The sequence below is a fragment of the Taudactylus pleione genome, unplaced genomic scaffold (assembly GCF_031769625.1).
Source record: "Taudactylus pleione unplaced genomic scaffold, aTauple2 ptg000083l, whole genome shotgun sequence".
NCBI classification, from domain to species: Eukaryota; Metazoa; Chordata; class Amphibia; order Anura; family Myobatrachidae; genus Taudactylus; species Taudactylus pleione.
Genome location: NW_028284485.1, coordinates 7,346,567 through 7,369,324, shown reverse-complemented (window position 1 = coordinate 7,369,324; position 22,758 = coordinate 7,346,567). Strand labels below are relative to the sequence as shown.

General features: G+C 40.4%; 1 protein-coding gene across 2 annotated transcripts in view; it reads left to right on the top strand.

Annotated features, from left to right (window-relative positions):
- Positions 1 to 22,758, top strand: part of CDH12 (cadherin 12) — an 873,582-nt gene that overhangs the window by 607,234 nt on the left and 243,590 nt on the right. For both annotated transcript variants that reach the window (XM_088468267.1, XM_088468266.1), the window contains exon 5: positions 9,881 to 10,175. In XM_088468267.1, coding sequence (XP_088324393.1) covers positions 9,881 to 10,175 — 295 coding nt within the window. The remainder of the gene's footprint in view (positions 1 to 9,880; positions 10,176 to 22,758) is intronic.

Here is a 22,758-nt window from a genome sequence, read left to right as displayed (position 1 = left end):
TGGAGATTTCAAAGGCGATGCCTGTCCATCTGATGTTAACGTCCAAGAAGTGTACTGCTTCACAACTGCATTCAAATGTGAACTTAATGTGTTCATGAATGGTATTGATTTTAGTCATGGAGTTGACAAATTCAAGAACAGTCCCAGTCCTGAGAACAAAGATGCCATCTATGTACCTGGTAAAAAATAGTGTATTCTGATTGAAGTCTTTGTTATCAGAGAACATATTTTTTTCACAAAAAAACATGTATGTGTAAATGGAGGCCGGTGTGGGAACCCATTGAACATCACCTTTGCTGCAGGAAGAATGATCTGTCGAATAAGAAATGGTTTCTGGTTAGGGTTTTTTCCAGTTACTGAACATAAAACTGTATGTTTGGGCCTTCATAGTGAACCTGGGAACTAATAAACTGCTCCATGTATTCAAAACCTTGTGTGTGTGGTATACTAGTATACAAGGATACCACATTAATTGTGCACATCAACAACGTTGGTGGTAATTGTAGTAACTGTCCAAGTTTATCTAGAAATTAATTATTTTCTTTAAGGAATGTTGCTTGTTTCATAATCAGGGGCTGAACAAAGTAATCAAGGTATTTGGAGACAGAACTGTAGAGTGAACCCCTGGCTGATATGATTGGGCACATACATTGCTACAGTCCATTTCTAGTTACACAAGTGCCAAAGGGCAGGCATACTGGCACTTGTAGTTCCACTGTAAAAAACAATAGTTTATATCTATTTTCAATACTATTACCCCTGTATCCAATGCTCCAGGGGTGCGGGGAAGAGTCCCGGGCTTCAGCCTAAACCTGGGGTGCTCGAGAGAGGGGGGACCCAACCTCCCTTGATATCCCCAACTTGGGCTGACCAGCTTGGGGTGATAATGCTTTGGCCAGGGAGACCCGGTGAAAAGGTCCCCTGGCTGTGGCATTACACCCTGGCCGGATTTCAGTCTGGTGCTGGTTTTAAAAATAGGGGGACCCCTATGCAATTTATTCTCGCTATTTTTGAAACCAGGACAGGCTCAGCAGCCCAGTGCTGGATCCTAAAATACAGGGTAACCCTACTCATTTTTAACCCCGTATTTTTAGGAACCAGGACTGGCTGAGTAGTCCGGGACTGGTTATGCTTTTTTGGAGGGGGTACCTATTTTTTTTTATATTAACCCTTTAAATAGTGTTTACATGCAGAAACATACACAAATCACACTGATCTGTGTATGTTTCTGCCAAACTGGCAGTTCAGGAGGTGGTCTATTTGAAACAATCAATTTAGCTGCGAGTTTGCTACAATTACACCCGAGATTGTAATCTTGAATCTTGGTAAATTCCCGAGTTGTATCTTTTTCATGAAAAGTACTGAAAAGAGAGCAATCTTACCTGAGTTTGCCTTTAGTAAATTTGTGAGTTGAAAAAAGACCTAAACTCACCCGAGATTGCAACCTCGACCAAACTTGAATTTTTGTAAATTTACCCCCTAGAATCTGATGCTATGCACAATATCTCCACTTTTGTTTTTTTAGAAGTTTTAATAAATTTACCCATAAAGTTTGATAGTTAAGCCTACAAACAAGGTCAAGGGGACAGGTGGTTAAATTAGAACAGCTAAGGTCACCTTGGTGATAGTGTAACTATATCACACAGAGAAAAACAATCCTTCCTTTCACTCACAAATGCCTGGGTTAAAAGGTCAAAACATTGTTTGTTCATTTGAGCCCAATATTCTAGCCATTACATACAATTTATCCACCTGTTATAGCAGTGAAGGAGGAAGTAATGAATTATAGGGGAGCTAAAATGTGATGTGAGCTGCTTGTGAGCTGTCGTGATAAAATTAAATGTCTTATTGCATTAATTTTGATTTGAACTGGTTGGACATGTTTTAGATATGTTTTAAATAAGACTGTCATTGTAGCAGATCCAGATTGGCTTGCTAAGAGAATGAGAAATCAGGGATGAAGGAGAAACAGCTACAATAACTCCTCTCCTTTAATGCAGTTACATTGTTAGTAAAGGTGAAAAAGGGCAATGGTCCACTGAGTTCTTATAAATGCTGATTGTTTTGATCTCTATTAAGGTAAAATAAAACCATTAATGTGCTAATTGCCAATTTAGGGACTAATGCTGAGGTGGATGCATATGCGCAAAAAAATCACAAAAATAGTCTATTTATGGACAAATGTTGAGTCAGAAGTATATAAAGATAAAGTATATATATATATATATATATATATATATGCACCAGTACTATGCAATGTCTACAGTAGTACACCCAGATGCACTTATACACACAGTTCAAGAGACACATTAACATTTGCTTTGATAGTACAAAAATATTTGATATTAGATTTGACTTAAACAAGCTATACTACAGCAAGTTTAATCTTTTTTTCCACATACTAATGAAAGTAACAAAAGAATCCAATGAAAAAAATCAATGAAGAAAGCACCTATCAGCTTCAGGGGGAAATCTGTAATCTATATATCAGAAGCATTTACGTTTTTGGGTCTCTCATGGCCATCACACACACATATATATTTTTTATATATATATATATATATATATATATACACAGTATAAGCAGAAGCATGCCACATGATCTGAGTACAAAAAAGGGACCACTGATTGTAGACTCTTCAATCATGTCAAACTGTAACGCTTTTCAGCTAGTATTGTATTGTGCTTGATTCTGGTATTTTGGAAAGTGTTTATTTTACTGTATGTCTAAACAGGGCCGGACTGGCATTTACGCACACAGGCCCACCTCGCTTCAGCATCTGGCTCCTGGCATATACTATTCCTGACTCCTCCCACTTATTAGTCTATGATCTTACAAATATATAATTAGAACAACATACAAGTGCACATCATTCTCTGCATTAAAATACACATAACAGAACACATCCTGCAGGGGATTCATACATGTGCCATAGTTAGACATGTGGTATTTGGCCTGTTCTGTTAGTTAAATCTGAAACTTCATTGATGTACAGCAGGTCACACACAAAGAAAAAGGAAAGCATTTTCCCAATTGACCAACCCCTAGCTTAGCAGTTGTAGAGAATTAGATAGTGTTCATTGTAGGAATTTTTTTGGGCTGGGGTGCTGAACACAGAAAAGGACACATTTGTGCACACCAAAGCAGAGTTGTAACACATTTTGAGAAAAGAGCATTTGTGTCACCATCCACAAGTGAAGCAGGAAGAGCGCGCCTTCAGAAAAAAAAAGTGTGGTCTCGCTGGGAAGGGGCATGGCCATATAATAGTAACCACAATTCAAATAGTGCCACACAGTTGTGCCCCTTAGTCACATTACACTGTACTTTAGTGTCCCTTCGTCACATTACACTGCACAGTATTATTCCTTATTCACAGAGTAGTGTCCCTTATTCACATTATGCCACATAGTAAAGCCCATTCACGTAATGCCTCACAAAGCTCATTCATGTTATGCCACACAGTAGTACTCCTTATAAGCATTAAGCCACACAGTAGTAGTGCCCCTTATACATTATGCCACACAGTAGTATGCCCCTTATGCATTATGCCACACACAGTAATGCCCCTAATAACACATTATGCCACATACAGTAATACCCCTTATGACACATTATGCCACACCCAGTAATGACCCTTATATCACTAGGCCACAAAGTAATGCTCTTTACACATTATGCCATACACAGTAATGCACCTTATATCATTAGGGCACACAGTAATGCCAGTAACAGCCCCTTGAACCTTTATTGATTTAAGCATATTTATTTTTCAACATTTAAGATTAATTTGCCATTGCCAAATAACATTAAGCAATCATATGTCTGATTTCTGTAGTCTATTTTGTAAAACAAATGAAGAATTTGATTGAATAAAAAGGTTAAAATGGTTTACAGTACTCATTACAACATGTTAGCTGTGATTTTTCTCTCCAAGTTCATCACTGCATGACAAATCTCTATTGCAGTTTTTATTTATGACATAAAGAAAAAAAAATCTAATATAGGTGTGGATTCCCTAGGAAGGAATGTGACCCCCCCGTCATCAGGACCCATGAAATCAGTGAATAACAATGCAACTTTTATACTTACAAACCTCCCTCCCATGTGCTGCTCATACTCCCAGCATCAGTATGTTGCGAGTGTGACTGGGTCCTGGGATTGACACTGCTACTCAAACATAGTGTGACAAGTTACCATGGTGCAGCAATGCCATGCTCTGTGTGGGACATCTGTGTAATAAATCTATCATAAAACAATACATTATAATCAAAAGAGAGGTCAGGACAATAGTGCAACCATATGTAAGAGCAGTACACATAGATTATTGCATGATGACAAATGCACACTCCTGTGTAGGCACATCATATTGCAACATGCAAAAAGTGCTAATCATACTTATAAATATACAAAATATGTGCGAACTGTGTAAAAAAATGCCAAATAGATGTTATTTAAAAATTATTTAAAATAGCTACATATATTCTAAAGTGATAAATTCACATATAACCAATGGGTATGTACTACAGTGTAAATTGTCACAAAATTGATAAATACATATAAAAAATGTTGGGTGAGAACCAAATATCGCTGCTGAATAAACTAGTCAAACATTTAGGTTCTGTGCCCTATAAATATCAGAAAATAGTATCGCCATCTATGAACTATAAAATAACAATTCAAATGCAGTGCCTCATTTAACCAATTTGGGCTGACGGTATTGAGAGTGAAGATCCAATTACACAATTTTTAGACCTATCACCTCCCTTGATATCCATTGGTACATGGTCAATCATATGTTACAGAGCATAGTCATGTTATGATTGACTTCCGCAAAATGACATGTGACTGCTTGTTCATGCTGCCTTGTGATAAGGCAACCCTAATGGCCACCCTATGTTGGAGCATTCTCTCCTTACTTTGTCTCTCTTTCTTGCCCACATAGTGTGACCCACATGGGCAAGACAGGAGATATACAATGTATTTTGAGGTGCATAATATAGGGTTGTTTGATGAAATATACATTGCCCTTATAGGGATGGGAAAATTTATTGCCTGGTACCAAAAAGCTGCACATTACACAGCCTGTGCATTTATAGCATCCACCTTTCTTACTCATGAAGTGTGTTCTAGAGGTACCCATCCCTGTGATGTTGTTACAGCCAATTAAATCCCTCAAATTGGGACCTCTGGTGTAACTGGGTAAGAGTTTCCTCTGTAGTAACATCTTTAACTGTGGGTCCGAAGTTACCAATGGCCATAAAGTCTTGGCACGTTTGTTAGTATGGTAACTTTTATGGTTAAATTGATTGAACCATGGAATGTTGTCAATTATAGAATTATCACTCTTTTTCTTTCAACAAGGTCGATCTATTCATTTTACAAGCCTTCTTTCTAGCTATCAACAATTCTTTGCTAGGGTACCCATTGTCAAGGAATATGTGTACCATAGTGTCCAATTGTTTCTCTCTCTCAAGAGGATGACTGTTGATGCATCAAACTCTAATGAATTGTGAGTATGGCAAACTAGCTATTGTGGATTTGGAATGGAAGCTATTGTGTTTAAGAATAGTGTTCCGGTGCATGGGTTTGGAAAATAATTTAGTTTTAATCATGTTTCCTACAATGCTAAGTTTCACATCTAAAAAGTTAATGTTACTTTCATTACATGTTATCTATAACTTATCTGGGAATTCAGACATATTATGTATCTCTATAATTCCAAGCAACTCAGTAGATGGTCCAGTCCGCAACATAAGGATATCTTTAATATACCGACTATAATGAAAAAATATGTTGACTGATCAGAGATGATCTACAAAAGAGCTCAGTTTCCATACTATACACAAATGTGTTGGCATATAATGTGGCTGCGCATGAGCATATAGCGCAGCCCGATATTTGAATACAAAATTTACCACCGTGTAAAAAATAATTGTGTGTGAGCATAAAATCTAATAACAGAATAAAATCAACATCCAGGCCAACATATAATGGATTATCTGTAAAGAGATCTGACAGCTTGCAGGCCAGCATGATGTGGATTGCTGGTGTACAAGCTCACCACATATATGCTGCCCAAGGTCAAGTTATCAGGAATCTCCTCAAATTATTCTAAAGTGCATAATAATGCACTTATTTTTTAAATGTGTAAAGGTACCAGTGATACAGGGTTGTAGGTTGGAATCAATATAAGCCATGATAAATTCACACAGAGAACCCCTGGCTGAAATAATCATCCTGCTAGGGGGTCTCTGTGGTGAAAAGTGGTGCCCTAGGGTGTATTTTACTAATAACTCTTTTAAAATCACTGTCAATGATATCCTGCATTACAGCTAGCTATAGAAGCGCATCCAGTTCTCGTTGGAATTTCTTGGTGGGATCGTGGTCAAGAGCGGCATAATATGTGTTAGGAATAGGATCAGACAATAATCTATAACACTCCTCTCTAAACATCTCCACATCCAACACTGTAATAGCTCCCCCTTTGTCGGCACCTATTATCACAATATCCTGTCAGTCCCGAAGTGCCTTAGGGGCAGAGAGTTCATCTTCTGTAAGGTTGTGCGAGAAAGGGGGATTGGTATACTGAGTGGATTGTTCCAACATTCTGAAAAATGTATTTAAAGATGGATTCAAACTTTGCAGATCAAATGTTGAGGAAGCAGATCATTTCTGTACTTGAAGTGGAATATGCGATTTGTCATACACAGAATTATTACATTGCTTTCCAAAATATCCCCTTAATACTTAAATTTTCTTTGAAGTTTATAGTTGTCAACTTTCTACTGGAAAAGATTGTGTCTGTTGGAAGGGAGAAAGTTGAGCCCCTTACCTAGAACTTGAAGTTCATGCTCTGTTAACAGCATTTTAGACAAATTGAAGACTAGATTCTCTGTCCACTCTGAGGTTTGCTGCCTCCTCTGCCTTTGTGATTGACGCGCATGTCTCGTGGGTTTGTTCTTAATTAGGCCAGTATAGCGCGGGTGTCTACCCCTAAAGGGACAACACGCTGAACAGAGGCATCTATTTGTGGATTATCATTATCACTGGCTGAGGTGCTTGAATAACCTGTCCTTCTCAGTCCAGGATTGCGTACTTATACTTGTTTTACTGTTTAATGAGATATATATTACACAGATGTCCCACACAGTGCATGGCATTGCTGCATCATGGTAACTTGTTTACACTATGTCTGAGTATCAGCGTCAGTCCCAGGACCTGGCCGACATCACTTCCGGTGTGACATCACACACGCAACAGGAAGCGGGGGTACTGACATTGGGAGAACGGGTGGCACATGGGAGGGAGGTTTGTAAGTATAAAAGTTGCATTGTCGTTCAAGTATTTTGTGTGTCCTGATGACAGGGGGTTTCAGCCCCAAAAGGTTGATTAAAGCACCTTTTGTTGTTCCACTTACATATCTGGGAGTGCCGCCTTCTTCTTGATTGATGAATATGGGGTGTGCTATCCTCACGGAAGGCACCCCGGCAATGAGACATATTTTGCATTGCTTATATATATATATATATATATATATATATATTCTGAACTAATAGTTGATGGTATTGAAATTACCAATTTTTTGTTACTAATACACTCTATGAAATTTGCTATGCAGTGTTACCAAAGCAGAATTCATGAATCATTTCCAGTAGTACAGTCAGACTAGGTCAAGTGTAGTTTTTATATACAATAATAATTACTATTACTAACTTTAGTCCAGAGAGACCATAGTGACAGGGCTGGCAAGAGCACAGCCACATATTCTCCACTTCACTCTCCACTGTCTCCAACTGCCAGCTGCTGGCTGTAGAACAATTAGTACAAAGCACCACAGACCCCAGACTCCTGAGTGAGACACCTCACCAAACTAACCAAGCCAGGCCCAAAGTGCACATCTCCACTCTCCCTAGCAGCAGCAGTTGAGCACTTGGCAGGCATGATGACATTGCACCCTGTATTCTGTCAGTGGGCATGGGGGATATATGATACCGGCAGCAGGGGTATTCGGGTGAACTGGTGAACTGGTGGTGGCAGGGACCTTGGCGGCATCTGGCCATCAGCCTTTCTGGCATTTGCCAAAATGGCCCTTCTGGAATTTACCAAAACTGTCAGTCCGGCCCTGTGTCTAAGTGAAAGTATTGTATAAGATTATTGTGGTTATACACAGGATTCTGAGAAAACATCTTTATTCCATTGAACATCTACTGAGTTTCATTCTTCTGTTTAGGGGTTAAATTGTTAGATATTTGAACAGACTTTAATCTTTTTTTCCTTAAATACTGATAAGGATGCTCTCACTATCCATCCAATGATTGATCATATTTATATTATAAACCTGTTCTATTTTACATAGGTCTTTTTGCCAAATTTTATTATTTACAGCGCCTACAGTACTTTTTGAAGAACCTCACTGATGTTATCACTAAGACAAGAGCTTTCTTGTCCATGAGGCTTAATTCTAGCACATGGGTGAAATCACTCAATCTCAGCTTGCTTGGCTGCTTATTCTAGGTATAGGTGGATATGTACTAAGCCTTGGAGAGAGATTGGTTGGTACTTTATCTCTCCACTTTTGCTCTGTCTTAGTATATCTACCCCATAGTCTGTAGTCTAGAAAACCTCTTATAGGTATTCCATTCAGAAATTAAAAAATAGAAAAGCAAAGTTTTAAACAACTCATGAACAATCATATCAGTCCTTCATCTGTTAGCAGGAGGCTCATTGACATATTTAAAACCTTTTATATGAAAAGATTTATACAACTCTCTCATGATTTAAGAGACAAAAGGTTGTGTTTTGACGTTAAAATTTCCACTAGTATTACAAATATCAGGACCAATTATTTGTAGTTATATTAGCAGCATTACAAAGTAATATAGACTCTTGTTACCTTGTAGTAAAATCGAGTGTAACCAAAATATATAGTATTCGTTACCTTTTGTCAACTTTTCCAAATGACTCACCTTCAAGAGAAAATTCTGCCTGCTTTATGGGTAGCATAAAAATAATGTGCAGCTTTATTTGATCAGTGTGATTAAAGCTGGGTACACACTGGACAATGTGTAAATGCCACAATGGTCCTCCCGATTTCCCTTGAACCCCAGTACAAATGATATAGTGCGAATGTGCAATCTTTCAAACGACCGAACAATATATCTTGCATCGTTTGGTTATTTCATTGTTAACTATATAACATTAACATATTACCTGGTCGTCCAGTATGGCGTACATGCTAGACGATTTGAACAAAACAATTAATGATATCTTCAGATCTTCCAGCACTGTAGGCAGATCTGAAGATGCGATGAATGATGCACGGGAGGAAGCAAAAGTGCATTCACACTGGACGATGTGGTTGATTTGTTATTCCAATTCAGCTCAAGTTGACAAATTGTCCAATATATCGTCTAGCGTGTACCCAGCTTTACAGTTTCATTAGGAACGCTCCATCTCAGCTGTAAATGTGTATGAATATTTTACATTTTCTGCCCCTACCTCAGCAGAGTAAAATGGTTTTTCCAAGGTGCAAAACAGCATCTTCCAGCTGGATTTATCTCTAAGTCTAAATGAGGCCAGAAAATAAAAAACATTGAAAAAAGCAGAATAAGCATAATTCCTTTGTTATCAGATAAACACAAATATTTTATTTAAAAAAAATTGTAAAATCTACAGGAAATTTTATAAGCATATTCAATAATTAATGATTTGTCAATTTATCTGACAGCAGATTAGAGAAATATGAATGTTAATATGAATGTGTCTTTATGCATGAAGTTAAGATTACAATTAGGTAATATTCAAGTACTGTACCTTGTGTAACATATGTTTCTAAAATCAGACAATAAAAAATTGTGTTCTGTGCTCTGTATTTTACAGCTTCACTCTGACTTGGACAAGGGAATTGGATCTGTGAAATACACACTCTTGGGTGATGGTGCTGGTACAATTTTTACAATTGATGACACTACAGGTGACATCCATGCTATTAAAAGTCTGGATAGAGAAGAAAAACCATTCTATACATTACGTGCTCAAGCTGTGGATATTGTTACGGGAAGACCAGTGGAGCCAGAATCTGAATTCATTATCAAAGTTCAGGACATTAATGATAATGAGCCGAAGTTTTTAGATGGCCCTTATGTTGCTAGTGTTCCTGAAATGTCTCCAGTTGGTGAGTAAGACAATTTCTTTAAGATGTTTCATCTGTATTTTATAAAAATGCAATTAGTTTTAAAGATTACTGATTGGTTATACTAGCTACACAATGTTTCAAAAGCATCTTAATCTCAGTAAACTTAGTAAAGCCTTTTGACTGAGGAAATGTAATTAATACTATTTTATAATAAGCCTCTAACTGTAGTAAATTTTTATAGTGTTATATTCAGCTAATGAAGAAAGATTAGCAATACATTTGAAATATAATATAATAAAATATATAAAATAAATATTGTATTTCAGATAAAACAAAGATACAGTACATAGACAAACAATTATACTGCAGAGGTCCAAGTTCTCTCTTTTTTATTAAATTACTTATTTATTTGTATTCATTAATGCAATATTTTTTTTCCTTTATACAGTTTTTGCTATTTACACTAGAATTTCACTATTACATGTTGTGGCACAATTATTCAAGTGCACAAAAAGCTATTGTGATAGATAAGGCATTTTGTAGATTTGATATGCAGTGGATTACAGTCAAGCTAATATCTAATTGCTTGCTTTGGGAAACTATTTGTGGTACTCGGGATGGATGACTGTTGGTGAAATTGATCTCTTGCACCCTCTTGAGAGAGAATGTTGTATACACTGGCACAGTGAGAAGCAAAACCTCAACCAGGATATGACTTCAAAGAACGAGATTCACTAAAAGTTATTAAGGAATATAACAATAATTGCTGTTCTGAGATTCTAGAATAAATTATTTAAACATGGATGGTCTGTATATATTTTCTAGATTGTATATCTTACTTGCTACATGTTATTTCTAAAATGCTTTTTACATATTTAAGGATCCTAGGCCCAGTGTAATCTGGAGTTATTACGTGCTTTCATACAAGTCTGCAGTGCCGTAGCAGGGCTGCAAAGTGCCCTGCACCAAACCCACCCACTGAATGCATGATATTACATGGGGAGGGTGGAGCCACTATCAACGGCAAAGTACAGCACAGCCCAGAGCATCCTCAAGAAGCTTCGGGCAACTGTTAAGACTGTACAGTAGGTTGCATGCCTGGAGTGGCAGCACTGCAGCAGTGATAGTGGCTGCAGATGCCATTCCAGGCAATCTGCTAGTGAGATGCAGGAGCCATGGGCAACATTGGTGTCACCCACATAGCCCTGTGCTCTGTGTGATGACATCACTCACCACCACTTGTTACGGCCCTGCAAGTTTGCTATTTTGATTTCTCTGTGAAATAAAGTCATTTTTGTGGTTATAAACTTTAGAAAGTTTGCAACTTTGTTACTGTCTTCATTGGATACTGTTATCTAATTATCTTAGTAAAGTAATCTAATTATGGTTATTCTTTTAGCTAGCACAAAGTCATTGTCCGGCTGGGAAAATTTTAGCCTAGGGGGCAAACACAAACTAGTGGCCACTGTCTATTCTGCCATCATGGAAGGTATGGTTTGTCTGATGTGTGTATGGTTACTACAGTCAATGAAATATATGAAAAGGTGTTATAATGACCTGTATACAATATAGACAGCTTTCTAGCAACTGATACAGTAGATCAATAGATCAATACAGCGACATCTACACAATACAGAAACCATTCTAATAATATATGTACAACACAGAAAACATTCTATTGATCTGTATTCAATGTGTAATGATCATTTTACAATACACAGTGCCTTCTAGTTACCAATTTGTGAATAAAAAAATTACAATACACAGAACATTATATTGTCAAATTTACAATACAAAGAGTATTCTAGTGTGATATGCTAATCCTCATATAAACCATTAGGGAAACACTTTTATACAAAAACACCATGGACCTGATTTTGAGTTGCATGCAAGTCCAAAAGTGGATGCACCTATTGATTTTTAGCAAACTGCACATGTACCACACTATACTTACACATGCTTACGCACTTTGACTGAGGCTCCATGTGTAGCTTATTCTCACTGTCCATGAAATAGACATTTCTGATTGTGAATTGGGTGGCTACCTTGCAAATGATGTGGATATTGTTTCAGGAAAATCAGAGGGGCCAGATATCTATTTTGTGGGAGTGCCATGTGCATGTAGCCAGACTTCCGTGATATTATGAGTTGTGCATAAGATAAAGGGGAGTCTGTTTCTGATGGATCTTTTGCAGCAGGCATGGGGTAGGTGTACAAACTGATACTAATGATGGTTTCAGTTGCAGAGGAAACAGAGGGCATGATTCAGACCCGGTCGCAAGCGCTGAGCTCTCGCAATTGGGTCGATGGTGGCCCACAGCGTATGCGCACGACAGAGCCGGCTCCGTCGTGCGCATGCGCGAGACCCGGTTAGTGATGGGAAATCCGTCGCTCTGGGTCTCGCACCAAAAGGGGTGAGCTGTCGATGTTGAGTTACAGCTCACCCCCTTTGGTGGGCGGGCCAGGGGGGTGGCTGCCCAAACGGAGGCGTTCCAGAGGGAACACTTGCCGTTTGGGGGTGGCCCCACAGACATCACGAGTTATGTCAGTGGATAGCTTCCGTCTCTGTTAGAGCCGAAAGCTCTCTGGGGCTTGCGATGAACGAGACCCTACCACAAGCAGGGCCGGATTAATAATGGGGCTGATGGAGCTACAGCTCCAGGCCCACCATCAGAAAAGGCCAACAGTCAGAAGCATCTATTATGAGCAGCTATAGACAGGAATTTATTTATCCTTTTACAGCAGAAAGAGCTGCCTGTCAGAAGATGCCCGAGGCCCCGCCCCCAGGCCACACACCCCTTGCACGGATCAAAGGGCGAATACACAAACATTATAGCGGAACATGGAGGGCTTCACTAGCCCTCTCACTGCCGCTTACGCGCCCATGACCTCCGCAGCGTGTGACATCACTGCGTGTGGCGTCACATGGGTACCGCCCACCACCACCGCATCCCGAAGCTCCCCGGTCCCTTCTGTATAACTACCAGCACAGCAGCTCCGTGAAGGCGGCCTGGCCCTGGCAGCAGGGGTACTGAGGTGAGGTCAAGATGCTTGTCAGTCCTGCTGGCAAAGGCTGCCTGGCTGCTGACATATAGTAGTCACATTTTATACATTATAAAGGGTAGGCTTAGCCTTATCCACTAATGAAAGTTTAATAATATACTACTATTTATTATACACTTGTGTACACTGTATATATATTATATATAGATAGATAGATATATATACTATGTATATATATATATATATATATATATATATATATACACAGTACATAAATATATATATCTATATATCTGTATATCTGTCTAAAAATATGTATGCATATCATAATATATAATATAAAATAAAAAATATTGTATAGAGAGAGCATATATATATATATATATATATATATATATATATAAATATGTGTGTTTGTAGGTTTGCCATTGTATACTATAGCACATCTTTTACACAATATAGGGGGGTAGAGACTTTTTCAAAATGAGCGGGTTCCATAGAAAACGTTAGAGCCAATAAGATCTTGTTGTGTTACTCTCCATCCAATTGCAGATGAGTTACTTTGCTTTAGCACAAGCATTGGCAGGTCTGTGAGCACAGAGGATGGTGCTGTGCTGGCAGGGTGAACGCCACTGACACAGAGTGGGAACAAGCCTGTTGGTCCCTTAGTTGCCTACCCCTGCCATATTCAGTGGCCATTCTAGATTTCCCTCTGTGAAGTGGCCCAGATAGGGCTGCTTTGTCTTACCCCTTTCTGTTCCTCACTCACTGCAGTTGTGAACGTTCTCAGGCGCTCTGTTGATTTCACTGTCGCCGATTCAGATAATCAGCTGGCCGACCACAGTATAAAAGCGGTTTCAAGGACCAGGGGGGTGGCTCCATCCTGTTTCTACAAAATGTTTCCCTTCTGTACATCCGTGCTGCCGAATGCACTTTCAAGCGCCCGTGCACCATCGGTCACACCAATCCTATGGCAGGTGCTGTTTCTCCTATGGCCTCCTATGCCTGCGGCTGTGCGTCTGCATACACTGACCAGGGCCGTAGCTAGGGTAGTGCGGCCGGTGCCATCGCACAGGGCACCACAGGTCAGGGGGCGCTGTTTGGGTCTGTCAAATTTCTGTTTATTATCATTCTCACTTGTAGCTTCCTCTTATTTCATCCCCAGCATCTCCTGGCCTCTCCTATCTCTTCCCTGGCCCTTCCCCATGAGGCCATTCCCCTTTTTTGGGTGCATTATGTCCCTTTGAAAAATGAGGGGGGCGCCAATGCTCTTTCTGGCACAGGGCACCAAAAAGTCTAGTTACGGCTCTGACACTGACACTCCCGTGAAACTCCCATAACACATCCATTACACAAACCATATTTGTGTGCATTTCTATCCTGCTTTCCAGTCACCACACAGGATCACTCATCACTTTTCCACAACATTTATGATACTGTGAGTCTCGATCACAAAAGCACCTTTTCAGTGCGTACCGCATGCTCCGTAGGGGTGTTTAGAAATATTGGAGTATGCGTAGTTGAAAAAAATGGCTTAACTACGTGATCATCTGCATTGTGCATGGTTCTAAGGGCCTGATTCAGACCCGCTCACGAGCGCTGAGCGCTCGCAAGCGCGTCAATGTTGGCCCAGTGCACATTCGCACGATGGAGCCAGCTCCGTCGTGCGCATGTGTGAGACCCGGATAGCGACGGGCAAGCTGTCGCTCCGGGTCTCGTACCAAAGGGGGCGTGCTGTCGATGGTGAGTGACAGCACGTCCCTTTTGGTGGGCGTGCCAGGGGCCTACCTGCCCAGATGGAGGTGTTCCAATGGGAACGCCTACTGTCTGGGGCCGGCCCCACTGACATCACAAGTGATGTCAGTGGGAGTGCTCTCGGCTCTGATAAGGGTCTCGTCGCAAGACCGACGGTCGCGATGGTCTTGACCATCGTGACCATCTTCCTGGCCGCTCCCTATAGCTGTGGGTGGTCACAAACAGCTATACGAGCGGCCAGGAGGCCGCTCTGAAAATTAAGAAGGACGGCCCTGATTCAGAGCGAGTGCTCTGTCAGAGCATCCGGCTCTGAATCAGGGCCTAAGTCAGGTACAGAATGTGTACTGGGATACTACTATTTGGCATAATGTGTATCGGGGGGCACTGCAATGTAGCATAATACTGTATGCCAGTGGTTCCCAAACTGCACCGTGGCACCCTGGGGTGCCTCTGGACACTTGCAGGGGTGCCTCAGGTTGGTAGTCCAGCATCAAATGAAATTCTTTATGGTCAATATAATGTAAATATGTGGACAAACAGAAGCACAAACCTGTCCACCACTATATAACTGAACCTAAGGATGACATATTAGCACAATTTACTTCACTTTACTACTTCACTAAATTTTTTTCTGAATGTCTCAATAACAAACTTAAACTTAGGGGTGCCGTGAAAACAAGGCTGATACTCTAGGGTGCCGTGGTTCAAAAAAGTTTGGAAACCACTGCTGTATTCATTGGTGTCACTGCTAAATAAAACGGATGGTGATCGTTTTAGCATCTTGAATGTGTTGTGAGTTGAAAGGGAAAAAGTGAGATTTGGTGGTGGCAGGACGGCTGTATGTGCATAGATTTAGTGCTTATGTTTGGCCTTTGGAAAGTGATATAAATAGAAATTAAATTGCGGATGTCTTACCTTCCATCCAGGGCCATCCATTATTCCCCCCTCTGCCCTGCAACTGTGATGCATGCAGTGTATGTATATGATTTACTGCTCCTCTTGCGTGCTCCGGAATGTTTGTATAAAATGTTGTGCACTAATTAAATGAAGCCTCTGCACTGTGCTCTACAGGAACGTTTGTTACACTATTGTTTTGTTATTTTTCTCAAATGTTTTACATTATGATGGGACTCCGAAACTGTGAGGTAGGACCTCAAATTTTATACATTATGGGAACCTTGGACTGTGGTTGACAGTAGGCAGCAGCTATGCCTTCCATGGTGCTAGCCACACCCCCTGTGCAGACCACATACTCATAGCACTGGTTACCCCCGCTCCCCACAACAGTAGTCACCCCCCACTGTGCTGGTCACAGCTTCTGCGGCAGCACAAATAGGCCCGCCAGAAAGGTCAGCTCCAGGCCCATCTGGACCTTAATCTGGCACTGACCACAAGGGTCTCATTGCAAGCCCGATGGTCGTGATGGACTTGACCATCACAACCATCATCATCGCCGCTCGCTATAGCTGTGGGTGGTCACCCACAGCTATGCGAGCGACCAAGAGGCCGCTCCAAAAAAAAAAAGAAGCCCGGCCCTGATTCTGAGTGAGCGCTCTGTCAGAGCGAGTGGCTCTGAATCAGGCCCAGAGTGTTTGGTGCATCAACAGTATATGCTTGAAGCCATGTGGATACTTGCATTATTATAGGAAAGTACATCTGGTTGTATTTGACAGTCACACACAAAATATTTTATAGTTACAATATCAATAAAATTAAAATGGTATTTATTGTAAAAGCAGTTTGGGTATTTTTCACACACATTTACAACACTGCTGTAAATAAATTTTTCAAATATGTATACACTTAATATAATTTCAAGGAATACCTGACTGGCCTGAGCTGCTGACTCTTGTGGCATCTTATAAATAAATTATGATGATATTATAAGTGAACAGCTTGTAACAGAATAACAACATTTATAAAATCTTGTAGCCTAATTTTTAAAATCTTGTAGCCTTAAAGTATGCTCATGTACTTTCTCCATTTAAGAATAACACATATTTATAAGGGGAACTTTCTATTCATATGCCAAAAAGGTAAACAAAGGAATGAACAAATTTGTTCCACCTTAAAAAGGCACATTCCCATCACATACACAGTTATTCCTCTCTGCATCACTGTAACAACCATTTAAAGAACAGGTTAAGTCTCTCATATCCGAAATGCTCGGAACAAGGAGCATTTCGGATTTTGGATTATTCCGGTTTTTGGAATATCTTGCGGAGGAGGGGGGTCCGAAGGGTGTAATGGGGAATCCGGTGGGTACTTTGGGTGTTGCTGGGGGTCCAGCCGATGTCATGAGAGGCATGATGTCTGTTGCAGGGGAGTACAACGGGGGCTGCGCATGTGGCGGGGGGTCCGGCGGGTGTTGCGTGTGTGGCAGAGGCTTCGGCTGGTGTCGCAGGAGGCCCAATATGTGCAGCAGGGGGGTCCGGCGGGTATCACAGGATTCCAGCGGGTTGCTGCCAGTATCACGATGGGGTACGGCATGTGTCACAGAGCATCTGGCATGACCTGCGGGGCGGATCCGGTGTGTGTACTACTGTATGCCCGCGCCGCTAGTGATTGGCCATTGATACTAGTGACGTCATGACGTCACGGCTGCCCCAAAATATTCTGGTTTTTGGAATATTTCGGTTTTTAGAATTACAGATATGGGAGACTCAACCTGTAGTATATCAGGACTCATCTCTTATACTGTTATACTGTATACAAATGAAAGCTATTCAATAATATACGTTTTGCCAAAATGCCCTTTTACATTGCAGATTTCACTACACACTGAAAAAAAGCAAAAAACATGCTCCCTCATTGCCACATTTTGGCTTTGGGGTCTCTTCTTGATTAACTCCCTATTTGCAGCAATTTATAACATTCTGTATTGCCACTTACTACAGTGATAAATGATATTGTACTGCTACTCTTTATCAAAATACTGTAGCTCCCTTGTAATGTGTAGTGAAATCAGGGAAGGGTCTAAGCAAACACTTTAATTTGCACTTGTCAGTAGCATAATACTCCTGCCAAAGGCTCAACGACAATGACATCATAATTCTTTATTGGAGATGATGACTATGAGCATGCACCACAATGGCTAGTCTGAGTACATGGGAATGAGATAGTAGAGCCGCCATGACATCCGGCAGGCCTGGGTGCTGGGGGCATGGCTCAGGCTGTTGCAGCTACTTACCTATGGTGTGCACTGCGATTTTGTGAAACAGGATTTGTGGCAATGATATTGCAAGGGGTGTAGTTATACCCATAACTATACTTTTTGGTGCCCTGGGCCAGAAAGAGCATAGGTGTCCCCCCACCCTATTTTTAAAATAGGGACATAAGACACGCACTCAAAAAAGGGTTGTGACCTAATTGGCTGCCATCAGAAATTGTAGGGCAGGTAGCTCCATGTGCAAGGTGTCTGACTACCATGTGAGAGGTGTTTGAGTACTGGATGTGATCGTATTTTGAAATGTGTGTTAAATAAAAAAGGATGTGACTGTAGGTACTTTGGTAGGTGGCCAGATGGAGGGGGAGTTGGCCAGGAGATGTTTGGGATAAAAGAAAAGAAACTAAATTGAGAATGATTATAAACAAAAAATTGACAGTACCGAGCAGCTCCCCCTAAACTGCATTGCCCTGTGCCATGGCAACTGTCGCACCACCTTTGTTACGGCCCTGGTTAAACCTCCTCTGCACTCCTGGGCCCCTACAGTGGTCTGGCACAAGTTATTTAAACCTGTTCCTCCCTTCTCAGCACCCTGTGAGCTAGACCCACAGCATTCCCAATGTAGTTCATAAAAATCCAAATATGAGAAATATATTATTAAATTGTATAATCTTATATGAAGTTGTCAAAACATTATTTTACAAAAAGTAACTAATCTAACAATACTGCAAGATGGATTTTATACCAGCTGTTTGAGTTAACAGTGAAAATATAGAATTCAGTACAGATAAAACTTAGATACATCCTTCTCTGCAGACCCAGAAAGATTAATGTGATTGCCCACAGCTGTATGTTATATCTAGGGTCCCATTCTATCTAGTTCTTAAGTAAAAACTATTTGACAGTTTTAAAAATATGAATTATGCATTCATTGATTTTATTGCATGTACAACCATGTTACACAAACTAGTACAGCACTCTAGTGATTTCATAGGAGAAACACATATAGCATTACCTTGGATCTAAAGACCTGGACTTGGCCTTAAGGCTGTTTAAGTCTTTATTACAACAAGGTAAACAGAAAAATTGGCATCCACACCAGAAAAATAGGCAACATTTATTCATACTATACATGAGAATATGCATTACTACTTCAAAAAAGCAAAGCAGACCACATTATTCATATAAAGGTCTGTGAAAGGGGAATAATTTTTTACACATTTCATTATTTAAAAAAAAATATATAAATGAGGTCACACTTTGTATATTTATCTGATTCTATTAAAATGTACTATATACCACTCAGAGGTTTAACAGTAGCCAAACAATCCACAAGGCTGATAGGGGATCTGAAGCATAAGGGGCTAGGAAATCAACAGCATATGGGCACATTATGTACCTATGCCTTTTAGTTTTGGAAAGTGCACTTTTGCTATGTTCCCTTCACAAAGGAGACTGCATAAGCTGACAGCCTTCACAGAACACATTGTTTGTGTCTCAGCAAGTTAGATCTTTTGCTGCCTACTATGTGCACGAAATCAATATACTGTATAACCCCATATCTATTTGTACTAGTAAATGCAGCAGCACAAAGCACCCATACCCATTAGCTTAATCACTGGTGTGTGCGTTGTACCAAGGTACAGAGGCATTTTGCACAACTTGCTGAGCTGAACTAATCTCAAAATGCATCTAGCTCTATTAGGTTATCATAAATGCTAGGTTTACACCAATAGAACACAGCAGTGTATGGGTCTGGTTTATGCTAGAATATGTGGCTTGTCAATGATAATATTTAATGCAAAATTTACAGTAGCCTATTCTTACACAATACAGTGACGTCACAAGGGGGGTGTGGGCTGCACCGTGTTGTCACCTGCCGAGGGGTAACACCAAAATGCCAACTCCTACTCAGTGACAGGAGCTGGGTGCTTCACTGTAGCATTATGTGCAGCACTCAGCTCCTGACACAGTGAGGGAGCTGCCACTGCACATAGACTGGTCCCTGGGGGTAGTCCGCATCTCAGGGGTCACCGGAGTGACTAAAATGGGGGTTTGGCCCATGCCTCCTATCCGTGAGACCATGCCCCCTACCCACAAGGTTATGCCCCTTTTGTCAGCACTTCGGTCTGCCCCTGGTGTCACCACGGTGAGGGATGCCACTGACACAATACAGTAATTTAATAAAGTGTCATATTAAACAGTGTATTTGACTAGATAGTGTTATTAATAAATATTAAGGTGGAATTTATCAAGCTTGGTATGTGTAAATACAAGGTGATTTGTGGCAATTTTTAAGTAACTGGCTTTATCAATTTAAAACTGCCAGAAAATCGGTGTATAACCATTTTCAAACAAGACAATTAAAAAAATATAAACTGCCAGAGATATTATCCATCAGATAGACTAACTTCAAGAGAACCAGTAAAAAGAATGCCCAAAAAAGCAGGTGCTTGTGACAAGTGAGATAGCTCAAATCATTTCTATATAGGTCTGTCTCCTATCTTGCTTCCATCTCTCCAGCTTGCTAATCAGATGATTCCTTCTACTTCAGCCATCCACCCACCATTCATGTCCAACAAGCTTCCAGCCCCATAAGCTCCTGTCTCTCAAACTTCCCACTCCCCCCAACCCACTGCAGGCTACTTCAAAGCAGCAATATTATATACACAACTAAAAAAGAGCTCATGTCTAGTAACAGACTATACGTTGCCCTGTTGTGCTGCTTGCATAAAAGACCAGCCAAAACTCTTCAACATATAAAATTCCAAAAGTATGTCTCACTCAAAAAGGGGTAATTTTAATAATTATTGTAATCCAACTTTAGATAAAAACAATGGGCCTGATTCAGAGCCGTTCGCTATTTGCGGTCGTTCGTTCAAAAACAAGGGGTGGCTATTCAAATGATCCGTTCGCAAATTGCAGTCTGTTCACACCTCTAAGTCTGAACGAGCGAGCAAAACATACGCTCGTTTATTTGATAAAAATGCCCCCTGGCCGCACGCACCATACGTCATGTCCGCTATTTATTAGATTAATCGAGTACATCGTACAGCGTATGAACTGCTCGCTATTCTTGTGGTTGGTGTTTTCAACCGCTATTTTGCGAGCAGTTCTGAGTTAAAAAAAAACAAGTGACGTGGTCAATGACACTGCTGTATTAATTATGCACTCCCTTAAAACGCCCGTTTTGACCTTTAAGCACGCCTGCGAACGGATCTCCACTCCCCGTTTTCAAGCACCTTCCCCTGTTACCACCCACATACGCCTCCTCCTGTCACTCATATTAGCAGGCACTCGCTATATTGCGTACAAATGATTTTCGGCCGCACTGACTGGTTCGCGCATGCGTACTAAAAACCGTACGCATGCGCAGATGTGCGAACATCGCTCGGAACGAGCGTACTGCCGCTAGCGAGTGGCTCTGAATGAGGGCCAATGTTACAATGTCTATAAAATAAGCAAAGAAAATGTGGGAATGAAAATACAGGTGCTGGATAATTCTGCTCATATCACCAACTATATGTTGGAACGATGTTTGTTTGAATCTTGCATACCACCTCTTCTCCAATTGATTGAACTTAAATGTCTTGTTGTTAAAAAATATATTCTTGCTGCCCAGTCAATACAGTAGTAAAGGTCTATCCTTACAATTGTCAACCAACAAAACTAGTTACAAAAATTGTCACTGTATATATGAAACGTAATATCAAAGTCTCAGATGATTTTGATATGCCCAAAAGTTCCACTGTACAGTACATGTAGCATATATTCTGCACACATCTTATCCACAATACAGCACTCCCAATTCACATGCATAGTAGAATGCCTCACAAAATATCCACAGCACTTCAATCAAAAAATGGGACAAGTGTCAGGTTCTCAGTGTGAGGACCCTACTCGCTTTATGCACTTCTGAGGTGTCAGTTAATTCTGCATGGTTTAGAGGGCGAATGAGGGGCACTTTACTGGGTGGGGGATCCATGGTGTCACTACTAGGACCCACCACCTTGTGTTACTAAAACATGGAAACGGAATTATGACGTTTGCTATGTTAAATTAAATGCGTAGGTATTTGTGCTATGATTTCTACCTTTCCACTCTCTCTCTGCATCTTACACTTTAGAAGTTGTTGCTATGGACCCACTCTGCAACATACCGATAACAAAGAAGCTAGCTATAATCTTAAAGGGAAAAGAGGCAATCTGTGTTAGCCATGAATAACCTCACATTGCCATTGATACTCTAGATCCATGGTTTAGATGTAATCACAATTAGGAGTTAACATTAATCCATTCCCACTATGGTCCTAACTGTGCAGAGTTTGTATATTCTCCCTGTGCTTGCGCGGGTTTCCTCCGGGTACTCCGGTTTCCTCCCACACTCCAAAAATATACTGGTAGGTTACATGGGTTCCAACAAAAAATTAACCCTAGCATGTTAGTGTGTGTGCATGTAATAGGGAATATAGATTGTAAGCTCCACTGGGGCAGGGACTGATGTGAATGGACAAATATTATCTGTAAAGTGCTGCGGAATATGTGCACACTATATAAATAACTGGTAATAAATAAATAAATTCTAGGATGAGAATAACCACCAGAATCCTAGCTCATCTTCCAATCACAGATCAAACAGACCACACATTCAACAATGAGATGGATGTGTACATTTCAAATAAGAAATGCACAAATACCA